Genomic DNA, 22,706 nt, shown 5'->3' on the forward strand with positions numbered 1-22,706 from the left:
AGTGATTAGAGATACCATTCGTTAATTGATTTTATTATAGCGTTTCAGGCCAAATTTCTTCTGGTTGTTTATTTTCTGAACGCAAGGGCTGCTGTAGGCCATAACCCACGCCAAAACAAGACCAAAACAAAAGCAGTCTCAACTCACTAGAGCCAGTCTCCCAAAACACACTAGTAAATCACATCAACTTGTCGGCAACCAAGCGTCACAATATATAAAACCGATGATTATCAATTAAAATCGATGAATGTGACTTGTTGGGGCAGCCCTGTAGCCCCTGTACCTCTAGGACTGATGTGTTTTTCTAGAGCAGGGGTCTCAAACTCAAATTAGCCGTGGGCCGTAAGAAGCAGAGTCTGGGTGAAGTTGGGCCGTATTAGGTATTCCACAAAAAAACCTTTGTTAAAATCTTCTCAAACGTCATCGCTGTTTTCAACATACATGAGGAAATATGCAAATACTTGTGGATTTTATGGATATACATCGTTATTTGTTGAATCTTTTGTGACGACAGTACCCAGCGCCAGTGACACGTGGGGTTTACACTAACATTAAACTTTCATATTGTCCTGTGGGCCACAAAATATTGTGTCGTGGGCCGCAATTGGCACCCGGGCCACGAGTTTGAGACTCCTGTTCTAGAGCTAATCATTAGTTACTTCCTACTAGTATTTTTATTTTAGCTTAGCTTTTTCTGATGATGAGCTGAGAACATTCTTGGACGTCTATTAGCATGGGCTGTGTTTAGTTTCGTGTCTGGAGCACTGCAGTGAGTCGTGACTGTACTTTTTATGATTTTTTTTTAGTTGTTTGGCAAAAGGTGTTTCAAATAAATTATTACCGAGCTCGGCATTTTGGGACTTTTTTTGGAAGACAGCCATCAGTAAAAGATTAAGTTTAGCAGCTGAACAGGCAGCAGTCACATGACACAGAAAGTTGATTCCTCATTCAAGGTCTAAGAATAGCACATCATATGGAACTGGGGTTCATTCATGCAAGTGTGATTTTAGTTCATGTCATCGCTCCTTTGGTATTATGGAAGTAATATTGTTGATTTATTTAAAAGCAACATGCCCTGAGTCTTGTATCACGTCTGGACTATTTAGTTAATCTGTCAATGTAAATATACAGTGTATTTGATGTGACAATTTTGTTTATTTGAACTGGCTGCAATTCATTTTTGTGTATTGATTCAGTCCTCTCATTTTTTGTGGGTTGATTCAGTCCTCTCATTTTACACACTCAAAAAATAATAACATTAGGTTCACTCTCATCTATAATGACAATGGGCAGTGCAATGGTGGAATATAACAAAGTAAAAGTAGTACAGTACTGCTCTTAAGTATAAATTGTAGGTATCTGAACTTACACAGAAATATCCAGCACAAATCAGCACGAAATCCAGTACAAATATGTATCAAAATCATTACATCTGAAGCTTTATTGATCTCAAAATCTGTGCAAAATAGTTTTAGTCTTTACTCTTTAAGTACATTTTTAAACTTTTTTCATGTGCTACTTTTACTTTTACTTGTGTATTTCTTTGCTCTAGTATCTGTACTTTTACTTAAGTAACAAAATGGATTCTTCATCCACCACTAGGACAGTTTAGTTGAATGGTAAGTTATTATAAACACATACTTTTTATTCTACTAATATGAAAATAAGCTGAGAACGTTTTCTATATATGTGTCTATGTGTTACAGGTCAAACAAAACTTTTGGTAAATTGCTGCGAATTTTCCCCTGCTTACACCAAATTCTACCACATATTTTTTCTAAATAAATTAAATAAATCTCACATAATAAATCCCCCTCTTAATTACAGGAGATCCAGCGCTCCTCTCTGCTCCTCTCTCCCCCTTTCTCCTCCTTACTGCTCCTCCGTGCTACTCTGCCATTAGGCCTGTGTCTATGTGTGTTCACAGCATTAGCGGCGGCTGTTAGGTCAGTGCTAAAGTGCGGCGCTCGCGATATAGCAAAGGTCAACGGCACTGTTATCACTTGAACATGATCGGACGAGTGAAGAGGCGGGTGGGGGGGTGGTGAGATAGCGCACCCCCTTCTAATAACGCCTTAAATCTGACTTTTATAATTGCCCTGTTTAATTGGAGGCCTCTTAACGACCAGTGGAGGAGCAGACCAATCAATTCACGTGGAGATGGTGTGGATGTGTGTAGCTGGAGGGGGCTCTGTAGTGCTGTTGATTAGGCCAGCTGGGGTCAAGTGAAGGGGGAAGACCGGTATCACTGCATAAAAACATTGAATATATTCTCTTAGCGTTAGCAATCAATGAAGGCAAGCACTCTCCCAAGACGCAAAATATGGGAAATAGTTGATAGTGAAATACTCAGATCATGAAATGGTTAAGTGACAGATCAGGAAAAGGTATTTTGTTTTACTTTTCAATAATTCAGATCGTAAATAATCATATTTTTCTACTTACGGGCTGTTTTATTACACTTCAGACAAGCAATGATTTTCTGCTCATAACCCAATCTAGTATTTATTTATTTTTCTGTAGAAATAATGCATTTTTTGCTTGGTAAATCCAGAATCTCTTTATTTTTTATACAGACGGATATCAGTCTGCTCCTCACACCCTCCACTAAGTCTCAAGTCTGACCAAACTTAATCGTGCAATCAGATTTGTCTTTTGTCTTCACACTTCACGTGAAATGAAGGAGCTCATTGGACAGCTATGATTTACAAACAAAATAACATTTCTCTCACCTCATGTTAACAGACTTTACTGTTTCACGCATTGATTCTGCAGAAATCCGCTCTGTTTTTCAGTATATTGAGATATTTTTTCCTCATATGGGCAGCCCATGCATGCCTCTGATAAGTGGCTAATTCACTTCTCAGTCACGCTAATATGAAAACAAGGAGATTCAATGATGACCAGATTCATCGTCTTCAAGTGTATATTCTGGATTCCAGCCAAATGTATTTTTACTCTTTTTAAGACACCCAAAGCCATTCACAATAACACAGATACAAACAGATTGCTTTTTTACTGTTTATATCATGCACCCTTCTTAATGTGCATTACCTTTTATGTATACAAAGAAGTCTATTTTCACTAATATCATTTTATAGCGTACATTACTTATTCACCCATGTAACACAGAGAGGCAGCAGTACATTTCTGTGGAGCGCTGGAACCTGTCCAAGCATTAAAACGACTAATAGACACTCACTACACTGTTTAAATATTCAGTGGCGCTCTGGTTCATCATTTTATATGCAAACACACACACAGTTGTATTCGGATCTTAAACGTCTTCCTTTTTTCCGTCGCAGATGAGTAAGTGTTTAAAGCTTTAGCAGCTCTTTTACCATAGACGTACTAGCACTTATGTTAACGCTATGCTAGTGTTGTGAGGAGGGCTAGACAGTGCAAGGTCACTGGGGGTCACCGTGGCTGTCCTGCGCTCTGATAGGCTGTCACCCGGAGGTCAAGGGTCGGCGTAATTAGGCATGCGGACTCTCCCAGCGCCGGTGTACTAACGAAGGCAGAGCTCGTTAATGCATGAGTTTTACATTGCGACCTGCCACTGCTCACACACTATTATAGAAGATACAAGCTGTAGCACAGGGCTTTGTTCTGGTCTGGAGTATAGGGCTGTCAGCTAAAACAGCGGAGCAGTCAAGAAAGAATTATTGAAAAAGTTTGTTTGCACTTATTTTTCCTTTCATTTATGTAAACAATGGAACTTTAAAGAAAACTTTGACACGCAAGTAAACTTAAGACCAGGCCAATTATGGTGATGGGGATAATAGAAAAAGTACAGAGCATAATGTTCTTGGACTTTGGGTATGGATCATTCCCCTGCGTATAAACTTGTATTAAACTTATCTTGAATTATTTTACCTTGAAAAGAAGTAATTGTACATAAACCTGGACTTCAGATTGAAATCTCTGTGATATATTGTTTGCTATAACAGACTATCTTCACTAAGGCTGCGTACACACTTATCCTGATTTGATTCTGGTTTGATCCTAGTTTACTCATGATGTAGACTTGGTTTGGTCCTGTTCTAGTCCTGGTCTAGTCCTGATTTAGCTATGAGTTTATCCTCAATTTTGATGTGATGTGTTAACGCAGCCAATGTCGCTATTTTTACTGTTGTAATGGTTGTTTCAGATAAGCAATTAAAATGTAAAACTGTTTGCCAGATCAAATGTTTTGTTTTCGGATAATTAAATTGTATTAGTCTAAAGTGTAAATGAGACACACATGTTTCTTTACAATATCATGCATTATTCATTCCCCCATTCTCATACTACTCACTGGTGTTAAACTACTGCCTGGGGAGAAAAAACACACCACAAAATGAAAAGAGACTGGTTCCAAAGTGGCTGCAAAGTTAACTCAAAAAATGTAGTTTTTTTCTGATTTGGACGACTAAATCTTAACTCTGACCACTAGCCCTGATGCCCAACTCTAAACAAGCGGTGTCTTTTATGGTGCAGCCGTCCATCACCTCCCATTGTGCCACTGGTTTTATACTGTTGTTAATTTAAACTGGGCACATGTGGCAGTGTGCGGGGCGATGCCAGGACAGGCAGCTGCTCACACCAAAACACAACCTGCGCAACCTGTTTGTTCACTGTCTGCTCCATCTGCGACTTCACTGAGCGGGATTTATATGGGCTAATATACAGGCAGGACATATGCTCTTGTGTCACTCCGATGGTTTGGTGGTTTGGTCTCCCCTATTTGTATCAATATATTCACACACCAGAATGAATGTAGCCTTAGTGTTCTTGATTATAGAAATGGTGTGATTAAAATAAAAAACTTATTTGATTATAACAAAAAAAAAAGATGTATCCACTGGTAACCTTAAAGTGTGTTTGTTTTTCTTCTTTTTCCAGATTCTTCCTCAAGTTCTTCCTAAAATGCAACCAGAACTGTCTAAAGAATGCAGGAAACCCACGGGACATGAGGAGATTCCAGGTATTACTGAATTCCTCTCTTTTTGAGTTACTCTTTGCCTCAATTATATATGACTACAACAACATGGGGAGGTGCAAGCAGCAAAGCAGTACCATTCACCTGACAGGAAATATGGCATCATCATACTAGACCTATGTGTTCTGTCCTTCATTTTAAAATAATTCTTATTTTCTAAACTGTTATTAATGGGTTTGGTATCTGAAATCAAACAAAAGCAATAGATTTTGAGACATTTTCAGGTCAGAAACACATCCAATCCCTGCAAGATTCATTATTATTTTGAGATAAAAATTTTAGCATTTACTTCAACGCTACATAAAACATTTGATTTCGTTCTTGTGAGCTTCATACCTTTGCAAGTGTTTTGACAAAGGCTGTTTACATACTGGAAAGACTAATATCCTTGTGATTAGTGCAACATGTGAAGGTAATTAGATTCTGTTTTTGCTTACATTTTAATCAACTTATTAAGTGGACAAAACAAATAAAACATGTCCGTGTAAAACATGTCCTGTCGTGGTTGTGAATGAGATTTAGTGCATCGCAATCTTTATTATTTCCTTATCAGCCCTGGCCAACACAATCAGGAAGACAGCTCTTGAGTTAGAGTGGACAGCGCAGAGATACCGATTCTGATTTATTACCCCTCCACGTGCGCTTTTGTCTCCGCTCAGCATACCTACCACAATAGTGTGTAGAATGTGTGTGCGTTTGGGTTAATATTTGATTGGACATGGGTAAGAAAGTCGTTCAGTGGCCAGTGTGACAGTATCTGCGCCTCTAATTGTGCGGCTCTATTGTAGTGGAACCACCGGAAGACAGCTCTGTTTCCCTGGGAGATAATTAAGGGGCGGACCCATCAGGAACTATTGAACGGAGGAGGATAGACGCGACGCATATATACACTTAAAGGGCTAAGGGCCTAATGTAGGCTCAGTGTGTTGGTAATAACCGTGATAAGAGTGTACACTTAAGGAGTTTTTCACACTTTTGTGGTTTCTACTCGTCACGCAATGATCTGCAGACCCCAAACTCTTTAATGCCTCATTTTCTCCTGCACTTTATCAACTAGTGTGCTCGCTTTTGAAAATATTATGCTATAAGTGAGTCCACATGTTCACATTTAAGCATTAAAGTAGTTGTCTTGTTTTTCTTTGAGTGTTTCACTTTAATAAGATGTATTAACAAAGGGTTGTGCCACTTAATTAACTATGGTTGAATAAAGGGGAATAAATGTAATATAAGAGAAAAGATACTATTGTTGCATATGTTTTATAATTTTATGCATCAAGGTCAAATCACAAAAAATCACAATCACAAAATCAATCTGCTTTAGTCCCTTCTTGTCTCAAAATCTAATGTTGTCGCTCGGGAAACTCCTTCTGCCACATCTAACCATTGTGTGTCTATCTTCCCTCAGGTGGTGGTGTCGACTACGGTGAGTGTGGAGGGACATGTGCTGGCCGTCTCCGACAACATGTTTGTCCACAACAACTCCAAACATGGCCGCCGCGCTCGCAGACTGGACCCTGTGGAGGGGACGCCGTCGTACCTTGAGCACGGTACTCTGTCTGCCATGTGTGAAAGTGTATGTGTGTAGAGTCTGAGTGAAAGGGGCTGTTAGCAGCACGGGCGGCAGATGGCTGATGGCTTAATCCTATCAGGTGATTTCTGCCCCTCCATCTGGTTAATCCCACCCAACACACACACCCAAAACAAAAGTGTGTGTGGAATATCACTATCATTAAGAATGCTTTGTGAAACAGACAGAGCAGGGATACAGGAGCACATGTGATGTGTGGGCCAAATAGCTCTATACTTCTATAAAAGGAGCTTTCTAAAATGAGCTACCATTATAGATGCAAAGTAAACCAAAGCTAAACCAGAGCTAAACCAGGGCTAAACTAAAACTAAACCAGGAAAACACCAGGACTTAATCAGGACTAAACCAAAAACAATTGTGTAGCCATAACCCCATTTAGAATGGTGGCTGAGTGGCTACTACTCATGTTTCACAGCAAAAAGGTTCTGGGATTGATTCCCGGGCCTTTCTTTGCATGTTTCTCCCTGTTTCTGGGTGGGTTTCCTCAATCAACCTAAAATACACAAAATGCGTAAAAATCCTCCAGCTAAGGTAAGTTTAGCAAAAACCATCAATATTGAACCATTTATGCCCTGTACAATGACGTAGGTGCTGTACAATGTGTTACCATAATAAAACAGATGTAGCCAATAGAGTTTTTACTTGGTGAGGACAGAGCAGTGACTTGGACAGTGGCCAGACACTGAGGGTGTAGCATGAATATATTGAGTGAAAGTGTGAAGCCGATCCAAAACAGATTTCCTCTGCCTTTGGGAAGTTATGACAACAGCGACACTGCCAAACGTTACACAGGGACACACCAGTGAAGGTGACATCATCACAGTCCATTCATACTTCAGCACTTTAACATGGGAAACATTATGGGTTTTACATCCACTGAATACCCCATAAGGCTGCTCCCATGTCACCAGAGTGCCACAGCTGCTTTGGGTGTGAAGCAGGTACTCCCTGGTGAATCCCCAAGTAATTGTAGGGTGTAACACAAACAGATGTCACCTGTTTTTACAGTCTGCATAGGATTAGGACAACATGGCATTGCTCTCCTTTAATATTGTGGAGGGCGTCCACCGCCTGCTTGTCTCCATGGTGATATCATTGCTTTTCCACATTGTGGTGTTAAACATACCTATCTTGCATTTAAGCAGCTACAAGTGTTTTATTTCTCAAAATCATTTTGATGTGGTTGAAATATCCTGAAGAACACAAAAGCATCAATGTAATCATATGTTAAAAATCAATAATTACTAACAAACCAGTAAAACATAATAACTGTATGTCTTGTTTTCTCAAGGAGCAGCTCCCTGTATCAAAGCCATCAGTCCCAGTGAGGGCTGGACCACAGGGGGCGCTACAGTCATCATCATTGGGGACAACTTTTTTGACGGGCTGCAGGTGATCTTTGGGACCATGCTGGTGTGGAGTGAGGTGGGTTTCTCTTGTGTGTTATTCCACCCTCTCCTGGTGTTTATGTCCTTGGTGCGCTGGAAGTAACTCAATACCAAAACACACTTCTCCTGCACTCTTAGCTGTGTGCGATCCTTAGTGTGGGTAGTGTTAGCGGTTCATGTTTATCTAAAGCCTCTTTCACACATGCTACTCTTTGCTCACTCTGCACTGGGCCTCTCTCAAGGTCCTGCATGTGTTAAAACTAGACTCTAAATTTTTAAATACTTTTTTTATATATATCCTTGTATTTTCACTGCATCTGCGTGAGGTTCATGTTTGAAAATGTCCAGAGCAAATAGCCTTGTTGAAGTAAAAAGTGCAGCTGACCTTGTATATATCATAGTATACTTCTACCATTGTGCCAAATATGTCTTCTGTATTACTGAATGGCTAATGTGGTTAGTTGTATCACATAAGCTTGATTATTGCTTTGTCATAGCAATAATCATCAAAATGTCTAATGCCTCTCCCCACTTTTCACCCCAATTCACACTGCTTGAATGTTCTGTCCAATTAAGCTGACCAGCCAAAATGCATAGTGCATGTCCCTTTAAACTATCATGTACATTACACACATTAATATTTACACCAAACTTTGGTTTTAAGGCCCGACATATAATATAGTTTGTGTTTAGTATACAGGCCCTGTGTAAAAAACATAAAAAGAAGATCTAACACAGAATAATGCAATTATAATTCAGTCATTCATTGTTTATTTCTGTAAGAATTTCTTAGGTTTGAATCAGTTGTATTGGATAGGACAGATGTAATTGTGAAATGGGGGGGAGAATTATCAGCACCTATGTCTCTAGTGTCTACAGTCTATATACCCTCTTCGTCTAATCTGCGTTGTTCTGTGCTCATATAAAACTAAAAATGGCTGATTTTAAAAAAACAAGGCATAAAGTGAATTAGATCCATCTGCTTTTGTAGTTTGTAAAAGGTAAAGCTCATCTTCATATACTCAATAAATCTCCAAACTTATACCTCAGCTCGGCTTAAATCTACCTATTTTCACTCACAACTTTCCCAGATGTGACTCTCCGGAGACCCTCCAAAGTGCATATGTGAAAGACGCTTAAATTTTACCCCTGTAATAAGCCTCCACTAATGCCCTATTACCCACAATCCTTCATTGCGATCCCATCAGCAGATCAGTGATAGCCATCTTTTCGAATGCCCACACAGCGCTGTGTCCCGCTTCTCCCCCCCCCCCCCTTCCCCGCGCCCCTCTCAGCCGCTGTTTATTTGTCTCTGAGCGGCCCGTGGCGCTGGTCCAACTATAACAGAGGGGTTGTGAGTGCGGGGTGTAGATGCTGGCTCATACCTGGTCTGTGGAGTTTGTTTACCATGTTGAGAGGCACACTTACAGTCGCTCTCATGTACACAGAACTGTTTAGACCCGCGCAGCTCGATGGGTGGCTCTCAACATGGATCCCAGCCAACCAAACGTTTCATTTAGCCTTATTATTATTGAGTGTGAAGAGAGATGAATGTTAGTTGGGAAATTAGTGAAAGTGATTTTATGTTTGGCAGTAACACCTGGTCTAGGATTGCCAGGCTTTGAGAACTATCTCAGGGACAAAACAAGGTATACCAGGACTAGTGATGTCAAGATTAAATGGTTAATTGATAATCGTAATTATTTAGGCCACAATGTTATCTTAAAAATAAAGCCGATATTAAGTCACTTCAATTTAATCTAAACTTTATCATTCAGAAACTGGTCAGATACTAAAGCTGTAGTGATGTGTAGGACAATCAGAATGAAAGAAAAGGAAGGAAAAGGAATCTCAGTATAATAGTGACTGTTAAGAATACATTAAATTACAAAAAAATAAATTCTAACTTATGGTCAGGCCTTCCACTTCTTCATAAAGGTTCTATATCTCCAATACATTGTTATTAATGACCCTGTATTATTATCCGGTGATACCAGAACCACATTTCGATAACGACTGAGACACCAGATCTCTTTTGATATACAGGCTATTTCATATGTGGGTCACAGTACTTTTAAGACAGGCCAAATTTGCAGCATTAAATATTTATCACTCTGTACAGATCAATAGATTAATCAATGTTCTCTTTACACCAGGTCTATACATAGGTCTTAGGCACATATTGGATTGTAGTTACAGTAGTGCTTGATTTCTGGTGTCGGGTCGTGTCTTTTAACCATCCCACATTCTGTTCACAGAGTTTATTTGTCCCCAAAGGGCAATTAGCTGAAGAGCAGCGAGAGCCCAGATAAAGCATGGGACACTTGAGAATACAAGTTAGATACAACAGCAAAGTGCCTCTGATATAATGAACACTAAAAGCACTAGTACTACTCCTTTTTCAGTTTAATTGAATCCACAGTATTTTACCGTGTCACACTTTTGACATTAATTTAACTATAAATTATAACTTTTTTGACACATGTTTAATGTAATTACTTCTATTTTACCATTTCCGGCCTGTATTCTCATGAGCTGTGTAGGAAGAGCATCTGAGATAAAAAGACTGTTCACTGTGCAATTAATTTGAAGATAAAATTGAGAAACTAAACGTATAATTCATGTCTCTATGTAAAAAGCTGAATCTACCTGCAGCTTTCTATTGGGTCCATATCCACTTGTTGAGACCCTTTGCACTTAACAGGAGTGGAGAAATATGCTAAGCAAGTTTGCATTAGGGGTAAAAGTTTAAATTTAATTCTATCAGTAATCATTTACAAACATTTTTGCAAGTTTTGGTCATAAAATGTACAGTAGATACTAAAAGCAGCCGTGCATCTCTCTCCAAATTTTACATAAACAGCATTGGGTCCAGCACTGTAATCAGATTTGATGCAAAAAGCATTAAATCAAAATGAAAACAAACTTAGCTCAGAGCTTTCTTTCACCTCCTGGACAAGTGTAAATGCATCGAACCTAAATTCAAAATAAACGTTCTACTCGAGATCGGGATCAAGATACAAAACCATATTGGACACATAACGACCATAAGAGCCATAAGACTACAGACTATTCATTATTTTCCTGTATTTTTGTGTTGAATGCAGCTGATTACGCCTCACGCCATCCGGGTGCAGACGCCGCCACGGCACATCCCTGGAGTGGTGGAGGTCACTCTGTCCTACAAGTCCAAACAGTTCTGCAAAGGGACCCCCGGACGCTTCATTTACACTGGTGAGTTTGACTGGTGGATAGTATTTTTTTTTTTTTTTTGTATGTGCTTTTTGCGTTCGCATCACTGACTGACTTGAAGCTTCCCATGTGCAATGGTTTAATGGCATGTTCCTTTTTAATGTTAAAGACAATGTTATAGACCTTGCTTCTGCTGGTCACATTTATGCATGTTTTGTGCAGTTGACAAAAACTTCATTGTAGTTTCACATTTATTTACCTCAGCTGGTGTTATTTGTGGATTTGGAATTGTATATGAACAAATACCATCAATCCTATGACTCCAGTGTAGTATATTTGAGGTGCTCTACCAGTTGAGCCACATAGTTCCCAGAAAACAAGTTCACTTCTGAGGTACTTTTACCATAAATTTCGGACTATAAGCTGCTACTTTTTTCCCATGCTTTGGACCCTGCGGCCTATACAATGGTGCGGCTAATTTATAGATTTTTATTGGCTAACAGCCACCGGGGGGGGGCGCTCTCTAGCTGTAAACGCAAAAGTGAGGCAGACATGGGGAAAGATTGTGCGCTGACAAACACACTAGTTTTGATTTGGAACTGTCATGTTGCACATCATATACACAGCCTCATCATAGAAAAAACACACGAAGAAATGCAAATGATGCAGCTTTTAAGTTAAAGGAAATGGATCTGGCGTCAAAGAAGGAAATAGAGCCACTGCACGAAAGCTTGGCATCAATGAATCAGTGGTGCGAAGTTGGAGGCAGCAGAAGAAGTTAGTCAACGTAAAAAAATGACGAAAGCTTTCAGAGGAAATAAAAGCAGATGGCCCATGTTTGTGCTGTTTTATTTTCTAAACATGTAGCTATGTTAATCCCGTTGATGGCATGTTGGTGCCGTACTGCCGATTTTCAGGCTCCGTTTGAAAAAATGGAAAAACCTAAAAAATATATATATACCGTCTTCATATCTCATGTTACAACATAAAAACCTGCAGCTTATATTCAGGTACGGCCTATATTTGTACAAAATGTATTTTCTTTTAAATTTTGCTGGTGCGGCCTATATTCAGGTGCGCTCAACAGTCAGAAATTTACAGTAATTATGTAATAGTTTAACAAGCTAATGTTATACATACATTTTACATGGTACTATCAAATTCAAGTAGTTCATTCTAAAAAACATATTTTATTTCCCATATGCAGAAGAAAAAACGCAGACATCAAGATTGCATTCCTATTCTTTCTGACATTTGTCCTGTCGCTGACAGTGTGCTCGAGTCCGCAGTCACTCCCTTAGTGCTTTGGTGAACACATGCCTGCATATTAAACAGCTCTCTTCACTGTATGTTTGTACTTGTGTGTGGATCTATGGGCCTAGCCTGGTTCAGTCCCGGGCCAGACAGTGTGGGACTAATGACTGTAGATTAGTCAAACATTAACGACCCTACACTCGTTTACAATGTGGCCCTAATCAGACTCTCATTACAGGCATCTACAATTAGACAGTCTGCTCTTTATGCTGTGCTCCATACTGAAACTATTAGTCAAATCAGCCAGAACGCTCAGTTTACCAACACACACCATTACAACAGCTTTAACAGTGGTGGAGAGAGCCAAGGGGGGTACAGAGCAGAGGGGGGCAAATTGTACTTAAATAAGAGAAACTTTGAAATTATGTTACTCAACTAAGTGTTCAGTATGAATGTGGTGTGGCTGTGGCTGGAGACACTGATGGTACATATTGACAGACTTGCTTTTGTCATTCTATCCCAGGACAGCGGTGACTTTGTTGCTTACCACAACTAGGTTTGGAGTGAATTAATACAATGTGAAGCATCTTTGTGCATCCAAAAATCTATCAATCAAATGCATTTTTTATTTATTTATTTTTTCCCTAAATAATCGGCTACAAATAAGATCGAAAAATGGTTTACATGTTTATGGAAAGAATAAAAGGACATATTTCAAACTAATACATTTAACGACTTTTAAACCACTGGGGCGACAGTAGCTCAGTTGGTTTAGGGTTCGTCCACTGACCTGAAGGTTGCCGGTTTGAATCCAGCTCCCACAATTTGAATACATTATGTCCTTGGGCAAGACACTTAACCTACCTCATCCCCAGGGTTAGAATTACAGTTAGGGTCTCCAGTGTCTGCGTTGACCATTAAAAACAATACCAAATATCCCCAACTAAGCCTTTTCGCATCAAGTAAATAATGCAGCTAAGCTAGTTCTGTAAATAATTATAAGTATTTGGTGACAGCAGACTTGGCTCATGGATTCATGCAGTGCACTAGTTACATATTGCATATCAAAGTTCTACCCAAACAAGAGCGCTGTTACACCGAAACTAAGTGAAGTCAAAAGTATGTAACAGTAAAGCTGCTATTGTAAAAGTACTCATACAATTAAATATATATGACCATATGCAAATGCACCTCCTGTGGTCTGGAGGTGATGTGATGTCTGCCTCTGTATTGATCCTGTTTTAACACGGCTCCATCACTCCACAATAATCATGACGTCATTGTGAGAAAACGACCAACTAAAGACACATTTACGACGCTGGATATTAACTCAAGATAAAGAGGGTTTAGAGGGGATCAATAGAAAACATAAAATCAGCTGTCTATAAATCTTATTGGTTTCATCTGGTGTTATAATGATCAAAACTGATTTGTTAACTTCACTTGGCTGAGGAAATCCTATCAAGATTTAAAGTTTGTCTAAATGTCCCCCTTTTTCTCAAATTCAGAATAGTAAATGGGATTATGAGTTTCCTTTGTGTTTGTTTGTCATTTTCAATAAGCCTATCTTTAAAACATTACGCGGTGACAGTCGGACTAGGCCGACATCACGTTGGCATATTACAAATGTGCATAATTAATATAATAATGGCTGGTGTCATGAGACTCTTGGCCTTAATACTCTATTATTACATTGTATAATTTAGCTTAATCCGTGTTTATCGCTGCATTGTTATGGTTGATAATGATATTGTTATGGCTTGTTAAATATTTGATTTGTGTCTATTACATCAACACTCATCAAATTAAATGTTTGATGTTGTTAATTTGAAACACATTTTATGCCAGTGTTGTACAGTATTTTTATGAAGTCTTAAAGAGCTATTTTAATTGCTCCATCTAAGAATACATATGGAGGCTATTTTAGCATCGATTTTTTTCCTCTGTTTTTGCTTTTTATTTTCGCATTCTCAATTAATATCAGCATTGTTGCACTACTTTTAATGACAAAAATATTTAACTGCAGATTGATTCATAAATTTGGCTAACATTTGTATCGTTATAGAAACAATATTTTCACAAACTAACAACTTTCAAAAACTTTCATTTTATTGGCATTTTGCTGGACAAAGGTGGTGGCACATACCTCCTTCAGTCCGACCCTGAGGCTAGCTCTCTCATAATTGGTTCGTCTGGACTCTAACTCCGGCTGCGATTGGCCGGAGGTGACCCCGCGTGACCCCCTGATTGGCTGATGGCTTCAACATGTGACCCAGCAAACCAGGTTCGTTACTGCGGTTTCATGACCCCGCCTCAAGGTCGAAATCTTTGGTGGAAGTTGCTGCTAAGAGGTTGTGGGGCTCAAATGTGATTGGTTGATGTGATTTCTTCAATACTTTAACCGGTGTTGCCTCTGGGTTAAAAGCCTATGCAATTAAACATGTACAAACGCACTCACACAAGCTGCAAAACTCACAACTTGGCAAAGCTACACACTAGAACGGGGTCATGCTGTACACAAGTTACCACACAGAGGTTCAAACAAGGCGTCGAGTTGAAAGTCATAATAAATCAGAGAGAAATGTGGAGGGCTGTGGAGCAGATGGTCGTTCCCACACACACTAATGTAGTGTCACTTATGGTGCTGTGTCGCATTCGCCTGGTGGGAAGAATCTACATCAGACGCTCCCATTGACTTACAATAGATCAGAGCATAAAAGCATGAGTAAGTAATATGAGCCAACTGTCAGAGGTAAAGTTCATTTATTAGTGCGAACAAATAAGGGACATTTCTGGGTAGAATCAGTGACTCAAAACATAAAAAAGATGTTGTTTAGATGCTTCACATAGGGATGGGGCGTTAAACAGTAATACCACTTATGACCAGTGGTGGAGCGTGATGAAGTAAAAGTTGTAAAGTGCTGTACTTAAGTATACATTTTAGGTATTTGTCGTTTATATAAGTACATTTTAAAGTGGATACATTTTACTTTTACTTCACTACATTTGAGAGGAGGTATCTGTACTGTCTACTCCACTATATTTTTGTACAGGATTGAAAAGTAAAACTTATTTTATTATTATTATTGTCTACAAGTTGCTGAAAAGGTTTAAGCAAACAAAAATATACAGATGAAAACAGGTAGGAAAAATGTGAATAGAAAAAAAGTGAATTGTTTCTGTTGAACTAATTTCAGCACAAATCTCTGAGGAAATGCAGAAGAGTGTGATTAAGAAGCATTTATTTGAAATCACATAACACAAACCCCAAAGAGACAGAAACATGCTGGTTTAACACTTCTGATGCTTGTGGACATAGGATATAATGATTTGTCTGTGTTAAAAGTGAAACGTTTTATTGTAAATGTTGTAAAAATGTACTTTTAAACCCAGATTGTAAAGTATTGATCCAGTTGTAAGCTGATCTCCCTCTCTCTCTACATCCCTCTATTTTCCTCCTTCTGTTTCCCTCTGTGCCTCTTTCACTCTCTCTCTCTCTCTCCTTCCTTCTTTTTCTCTCTCTCTTTCTCTTTCCCTTATTTCCTCTCTCCCTCTCTCTTTCCCTCTCTCTTTCTCTTCCCCTCTCTCTCTCCCCCTCCCTCTCTCTCTCTTTCTCTCCCTTTCTGTCTCTCTTTCTCTTGCTTTCTATCTCTTTCGCTCTCCCTCCTTCCCTATCTCTCTCAACATCCCTGTATTTTCCTCTCTCTGCCTCGTTCCTTCTCTCCTTCTTTCTCTCTCCCTCCCTCCTTCCTTCTCTTTCTCTCTCTTCTTTCCTCTCTCCCTTTCTCTCCTTCTTTCCCCCTTTCTCTCTCTCCCTCCCGCTCTCTCTCTTCCCTTTTCTCCATCTTTCTCTCTCTCTCCCTCCTTCCCCTCTCTACCTCACTATCTTTCCCTCCCTCCTTCTCTGCCTCTTACACTCTCTCTCTCTTTCTCTCCCTTTTCCTCTCCTTCTCTCTCTCTTTCTCTGTTTCTCCCTCCCTCCTTCCCTCTCTCGCTCTCTCTCCCCCTTTCCCTCCCTCTCTTTCTCTACCTTTCCCTCTCTCTTTCTCCCCCCCTTTACCTCTTCCCTTTCCCTCTCATTCTCTCACTTTCTCTCTTTCTCTCTATCTTTCTCTCCCTTTCCCTCTATCTTTCCCTCTCTCTTTCGTTCCCTTTCTCTCTCCCTTTCCCTCTCTCTTTCTCTCTATTTCTCCCCTCTCGCTCTCTCCCTCCCTCCCTTCTTAACTCCCTCTCTCTCTACCTCTTTATCTCTATCCCTTTTCTGTCTCTTTCTCTCTCTTTCTCTCCCTTTCCCTCTCTCTTTCTCTCTCTCCCTTACCCTGCCTCCCTCTCTGCCTCTTTCCCTTTCTCCCTTTCTCTCCCGTTCCCTCTCTCTTTCTCTGTCTCTCTCCCTTTCCCTCCCTCTCTGCCTCTTTCCCTCTCTCTCTTTCTCTCCCCTGTCTCTTAACCTCTCTCTTTCTCTCTGTTTCCCTCTCTCTTTCTCCCTCCCTCCTTCCCTCCCTCTCTCCACACACACATTCATTTTGCACATTTTGCACATATGAACCAAATACGCGGGGGTCTCATGGAGCGAGAGAACCAGATCCCATCTCTTAGGGGAAGAATGAAGCAATAATTCAGTGATATTGAACTTGGAGCTGGCCTCATATCGATCCCACCACACCTCCTCCTATCAGCCGCGTATCCTTTTACACCGCCCATCTTTGTCTCTTCATCCCAACTTAAGCTTTTGAGACAACGTGGACATCCCTCCATCCTACTACAGCCATACAACTTTTAAAACAAAAACAGTCGCAATAATTATGTGATTTTTGATTCATGAATCTCAAATAAAAGCAGTATTTTTCAGATTTTTTTTACCGTCCCCTTCTCCTCCTTTTCTACGTTTTTATTGTGAAACAGGAGTGCAGGGTCTAGCCTCATGAAACTTCTATGAGTATTGATTGGTACTAGACTCAAGAGGAAGAAGAAGAGAGAGAGGAGAGGAGAGAAAGAGAGGAAGAGGGGGGCGTACGGGCAAAAAGAGGTGACAGAAGGTGTAGTTAAAGTTGCGGGGAGGGGTCTGGGGGAGATCGTGCTGAGGGGCTTTCATGGACAGCGGGTGGGCGCAGTAAGTGGAGATGAAACGTGTCCAAACAGCAGCAGAGGCGCACGCAGGCAGTTTGACCCCTGTAAACACACGCTTTTGTGGACGCTGCTTGGTTTGAGGTTTTCAGCTTTTTTTTTTTCTTTTCTTTTTTTTTTTTGGTTACAGTGCAGGAAGGAGTCAGAACGGAGCGGCCAAACTAGACATTTACTAGAATGTTAAAATGTTGAGTTTTTGTTTTACTACGAGAAACACTGTAACACTACACAATATAATAAAAATCAACATTTCAGAGTGATTTTTTATTTTTTTTTTGGTTCACTGTATTACAATATCCTCAAAGAATGTGTTCACGTACACACACATCAAAATTGGGACAAAACCCGGAGCTAAACCTGGACTAGATCAGGACTAAATCAGGACTACAGCAGAATTGGGACAAGTTTAATCAATATTCAGTGAAATGAATTAGATTAAATTAAAATCTTATGTTATTTTTTGCTCTTTAAGCGATTGTCCCATGTCATTATGCACGTACACTTTTGCGTACATGTGTTAATGCATGTGTTTAATATTCAGCGCAAAATTTCAAAACATAATCTCACAATTTTCTTCAAGCCAAGATTACAATTTTTACTTGATCACAGTTAAAATGTCTGACTTTGCTGCGTCCAAAAGCGTCCATACTTCATTGTTCCATATATTTCCGTGGGAGTAGGTGATTTGTGATATTAAGTACGTATAAGTTCAAGTCCATTAACCAGTTTAGCAGATGTCCCACTTTATTAAATTGCTGATTCTTATTTAAAAAAAACACTTTGTCTTCTGTTACACATACATCTGCTTGTTAACGTGTTCGTTCTCTCTCAGATTCCCGTTTACTGTACATTTCTATTAATATGTAGCGTTCGGTTTGAGGTTTTTGGGTGAGTTTTTTCTTAAAGTCGGAGTCTCGGGAGAGAGAATGTGACAGTGGCAGTTACTCTGACAGTTGATATGCCTCCGACTGTTAGCAGCTGTTTTTAAACTTCTCTTAAACTCTCTTTCCTCAGCACACGCCAGAAGAACTGTGTTTCCATATGATATAATCGCATATGGAAGTGCAAAGTTGAGGTAAATCAGGTGTGAATTTTGGGCGTTTAAGGCAGGTGATCCACATGTGTAGGTTTATAGTTAATGGTCTGAGTTATATTATGTAAATGCATTTATTTAGAGATAAGTTATGCGTTTGTAGCACGACCAATATTGTGTTCTTTAGGACTGCAACAATACGCACTTACAAAATTCACATCGCATTCATCTCATCACAATTTAAATGGATGTTTCTAAGTCGGAAAAGTCTGCAGTTATTTAGGTAATGTTTCAGCTTTGAAATATGCAGCTGTAATACTGGAAATTTTGCAGTTTTTTTCCAAATAAGCTCGTCTAAAGTGTGTGTGTGTGTGTGTGTTTTCTGGCCAGAATCCAACACTGACAGTAGTTCTTATCGTGACAAAGCAGAAATTTCGGGTAACAATAATAACAGTAATGTAATTAGTATGATTTAATATACATATGCTTGTTAGTTTTATAATATATTTTAACTCTATGGACCAATAAAAATGTAGTATTAAAAGTTTATGGCTTATACATTGTTATTGGTCGGTGTTGCAAGATACAGATATAACAGATTTTTTTTTTTTTTTTATAATGGTGCTGCTGCAATAACGTCACCTGATTAAAGTCATTTAGCATTTTAACTTAATTTTGTATTTAAATCATGTAGCAAAATATGAGCTGGTCACTTTCAGACTATTAGCAAAAAATAAATGACCTCATAGTAGGTGAGTTCATAGTTCAAACATGTGTCTGTAACAAATTTCTGTGTACTTCCATTTTCACTTTAGTTTTGTCAGATGCCTGTAATTTATACGAATCATAAAATGTGTAAATGTCCACAAATGATGAAATATGACTTCTTTGGAGAGGGCTGTGATTTGTTCCCGGGTTGAACATCTGGTATTGTCCACAGTTCTGGATTTATGCAGTCGTGGTGCTAACAAATTGAGCGCGTCTAGGACATAACAGAAAGCAGAAAGTTGGGTGTGAGTTGATAATAAAGCATACTGGCGATTCATCTGGAAGTAATCTATCTGTGCGGAAAGTACCAAACCTCTCTCCAGCTGCAGATCGCACTCCTACTACCACCATTTAGCGGGACCGGAAGGTAACGAGAGAGTTCGAATAGTGTATAAGAACATTTCCTTCAACTCACTGATGCTTAAATACTTTTACCTGCTGTTAAAGGTCCGCTGTGGAGGTTTTCTGCTGAAGTCCGTGCCAGTACGCGCCACCTGCTTGTCTCCATGGAGATGTTACAGCTCTGCTTGGACTATTCTTGTGTATATGACGTTAGACTTATCTTCATGGAGACAAGAAAGTAACACCACTAGGCCAAGTTACGGGTCAGATCTCTAGAGAGGCTTCCAGACCCAAGTAAAAATGGTAAACGGTCACATTTTTATACAGCGCTTTTCCACGTTCAAGTCACTCAAAGCGCTTTACGTCAAGAAACCACTCACTCATTCACACACACATTCATACACCAGTACACAGATACTAGGGGGTGAGGTAAATGTCTTGCCCAAGGACACAACGACAGCATTTATCTGTCGGATCTGACCGCTCAAACAATGATGTTTATGTCGAGAGCGGATCAGTGGACAAACGCTCTATCAAATGAGCTACTGTCGCCCCCAATGAATGAATGTTTTTTCCAAATTTGAGCCATAAAAAACGTGTAACTGAATAAATGCAACAAAATACTGGTGGTAGTATTAGTTGTAATTGTACTTTTAGTGATACTTTAATGTGTAAAAAGGCTAAATGACACTTTTTTCTATACATTTCCATGACAGTCAGTTTGAATTCCAGTAGATTTCAGTGCATTGTTCCACTCCTCACATACGGGTTGAGTTTTTGACCGTAGTAGTAGCGTTTTACCATTCAGCTTCGATTTTGAATGCTCTTTCTCTCGACGCTACAGCGATGACAGTGTTTTAAGCATATGTGTGCGTAATGCATCCGAGTGACAAGCCGTGAGTGCTCCGTGATTGACGTATTGATTGGCGAAAGCTGCATGAAGAAAGTAATTGCAACATTAAAGGCAGCGTTAAGTGTCTTTTAAAACCTTTTCGATCCCTTTGTAAATCATACCTGACGAGTTATTATGGGCTCGGCGCTTTTGTCTCCTCTCATATACTCAAGTGCAGAATGACTATTACTGTGGCTAATTCAGCTGCCTCCATCTCAAAGCATTTGCATCAAACATACGTATAAGTACAGACACGGAGAGATGAGAAAAGCATTATTTACACGGGACTTGTTGCCTATCCAGATATTCAAAGAAGATATTCATTAGGTTACAATTTTCACATTTTAAATCGCAATTCTCCTTCAATACAACTTAATAAAAGAACCAAATCTGCTTACTTCCACGTTAAAAAAAACTGCGGTGTGATGAAATTTACGTCGGCATAAACGTCATCACAACATAGAGCCGTGCAGCTGTTGGCCCCTCTGATCGATAGCTGCACATCACACTTGCGAGTAGCTCGATTTAAAAAAAAAATTGTACCAAAATGGCTACGTGCCGCTGCCGAATCCTACGTGTATCATACAGAGCAGTGGGCAGTGGCTCTTAAAACAGAGATTGATTACCTAACATTATTTAACTGTCAATTACAATACAAGACATACATTTTTCATTACAAAAACTAAGAATTTCAAGTTAAAAGTGCACTGTGTAACTTTTCTGGTTGAGGTTACGCTATCTGGTAAGGTTGTCTAATCGTAAGTATGTCAAAAGTATCGAAAATCAGACACAGATACACATCCCCCAGACAAAAATTAATAGTTCCTGAATAGCTTTAGAATGCTTTGAGCTGTATCAGAATTTTAAGTCCACATAAACTCGTATACACCCACGTACCACTATGGAACATACCTGAACGACTGATATAAAGCCACATGGCAATATAAAAGAAAGTACTATGATCTAATGGTGAAAATCATGTTCTATTGTCTAAATAAAGAGTGTTTTTAATTATCATTGTGCAATTGGAATCAGTATTGCATATTGAGTCTATTCCTTAGAATCCAAATCGAGTTTGAAACTATTGTGACAACATTATTACTCGGAAATGTTAGAATGTTCCTCGGTAAGGCATTACAGGCATTTATCTTGCATTTATTTAATTACAAAAATACAGTGAAAAACATGCATTCTTACTAGCAGGCTATGGTCAATAGTGTTTGTTTTAGATTGTATTATACTATAAATGAGGCTTCCTATATTTTCTGTCATATGTATGATGCAGATTTAGTTGCTCATTAATAGTAATGGTTGGTGATCCAATACTTACCCAGTACTTACCCAATGTATATTTAAATTATGCCCTCAACTTAACCAGTTTAAGAAGTTTGATGTTATGTCCCCTGCTGATAATTTAATCTATTTGAATAACAGTTTTGGTCTTGCTTTGTTCGCTTTTGCTTTGCTTTGTTTCAGTGATTTTTAATAGGTTGCTTTGGCCTAAATACCACAGTAGACATCTACAAAAGGCGGCAGTCTAGTGAAGGAGTCTCTAGGGTTATTACTTTATCTAGAAAGTTTTTTTAAGAGTTGAATAAATTGACAGGCCCAATTAAGACCTATTACCCGATCGGCTTGTGTAGTCTCTAATTAAAGTTTATGTGAACAGTGCTATCACATGTTGAAGCATTGTATCTGTGGATAATACACGGTTAGAGATACTCCAGAAAGTTTAAGTGCTCATTTACTGAATCTATCTGAATACAACTCAATGAAGTTCCTCCTTTGAAAGTGGATTTTGTGCTAATTATCTTTTCTCTTCTGTTCTGTGCCCCGTGCAGCGTTAAACGAGCCCACCATAGACTACGGCTTCCAGAGGCTTCAGAAAGTTATCCCTCGGCACCCTGGGGACCCGGAGAGACTGCCCAAGGTACCACCTCACAATTATAACTGGACACAAAGGAAGACGGGAGGGGTGGGCTTACTGAACTACAACTTTAGAGACAAAATAATGTATAAACCAGTAGGCCTGATATCAAAGCTGATATCAAAGTGTCTATGTCAAGATCAAGTCTAATTCTATAGCGACATTTTCATAACCATCTGTTTTGTGCTTTATACAAACACAACGAATGATAAAATAA

At 39.3% G+C, this 22,706-nt stretch overlaps 1 protein-coding gene across 3 annotated transcripts in view; it reads left to right on the forward strand.

Moving 5' to 3' along the window:
- LOC117381137 (transcription factor COE1-A-like) overlaps positions 1-22,706 on the forward strand; it is a 111,799-nt gene that overhangs the window by 66,861 nt on the left and 22,232 nt on the right. For 2 of the 3 annotated variants that reach the window (XM_033978018.2, XM_033978017.2), the window contains exons 7-11: positions 4,885-4,966; positions 6,387-6,528; positions 7,861-7,994; positions 11,065-11,191; positions 22,404-22,492. In XM_033978018.2, coding sequence (XP_033833909.1) covers positions 4,885-4,966; positions 6,387-6,528; positions 7,861-7,994; positions 11,065-11,191; positions 22,404-22,492 — 574 coding nt within the window. The remainder of the gene's footprint in view (positions 1-4,884; positions 4,967-6,386; positions 6,529-7,860; positions 7,995-11,064; positions 11,192-22,403; positions 22,493-22,706) is intronic. The other variant, XM_055226464.1, reaches the window with a different exon arrangement.

The sequence above is a fragment of the Periophthalmus magnuspinnatus genome, chromosome 14 (genome assembly GCF_009829125.3).
Source record: "Periophthalmus magnuspinnatus isolate fPerMag1 chromosome 14, fPerMag1.2.pri, whole genome shotgun sequence".
Classification (NCBI taxonomy): domain Eukaryota; kingdom Metazoa; phylum Chordata; class Actinopteri; order Gobiiformes; family Gobiidae; genus Periophthalmus; species Periophthalmus magnuspinnatus.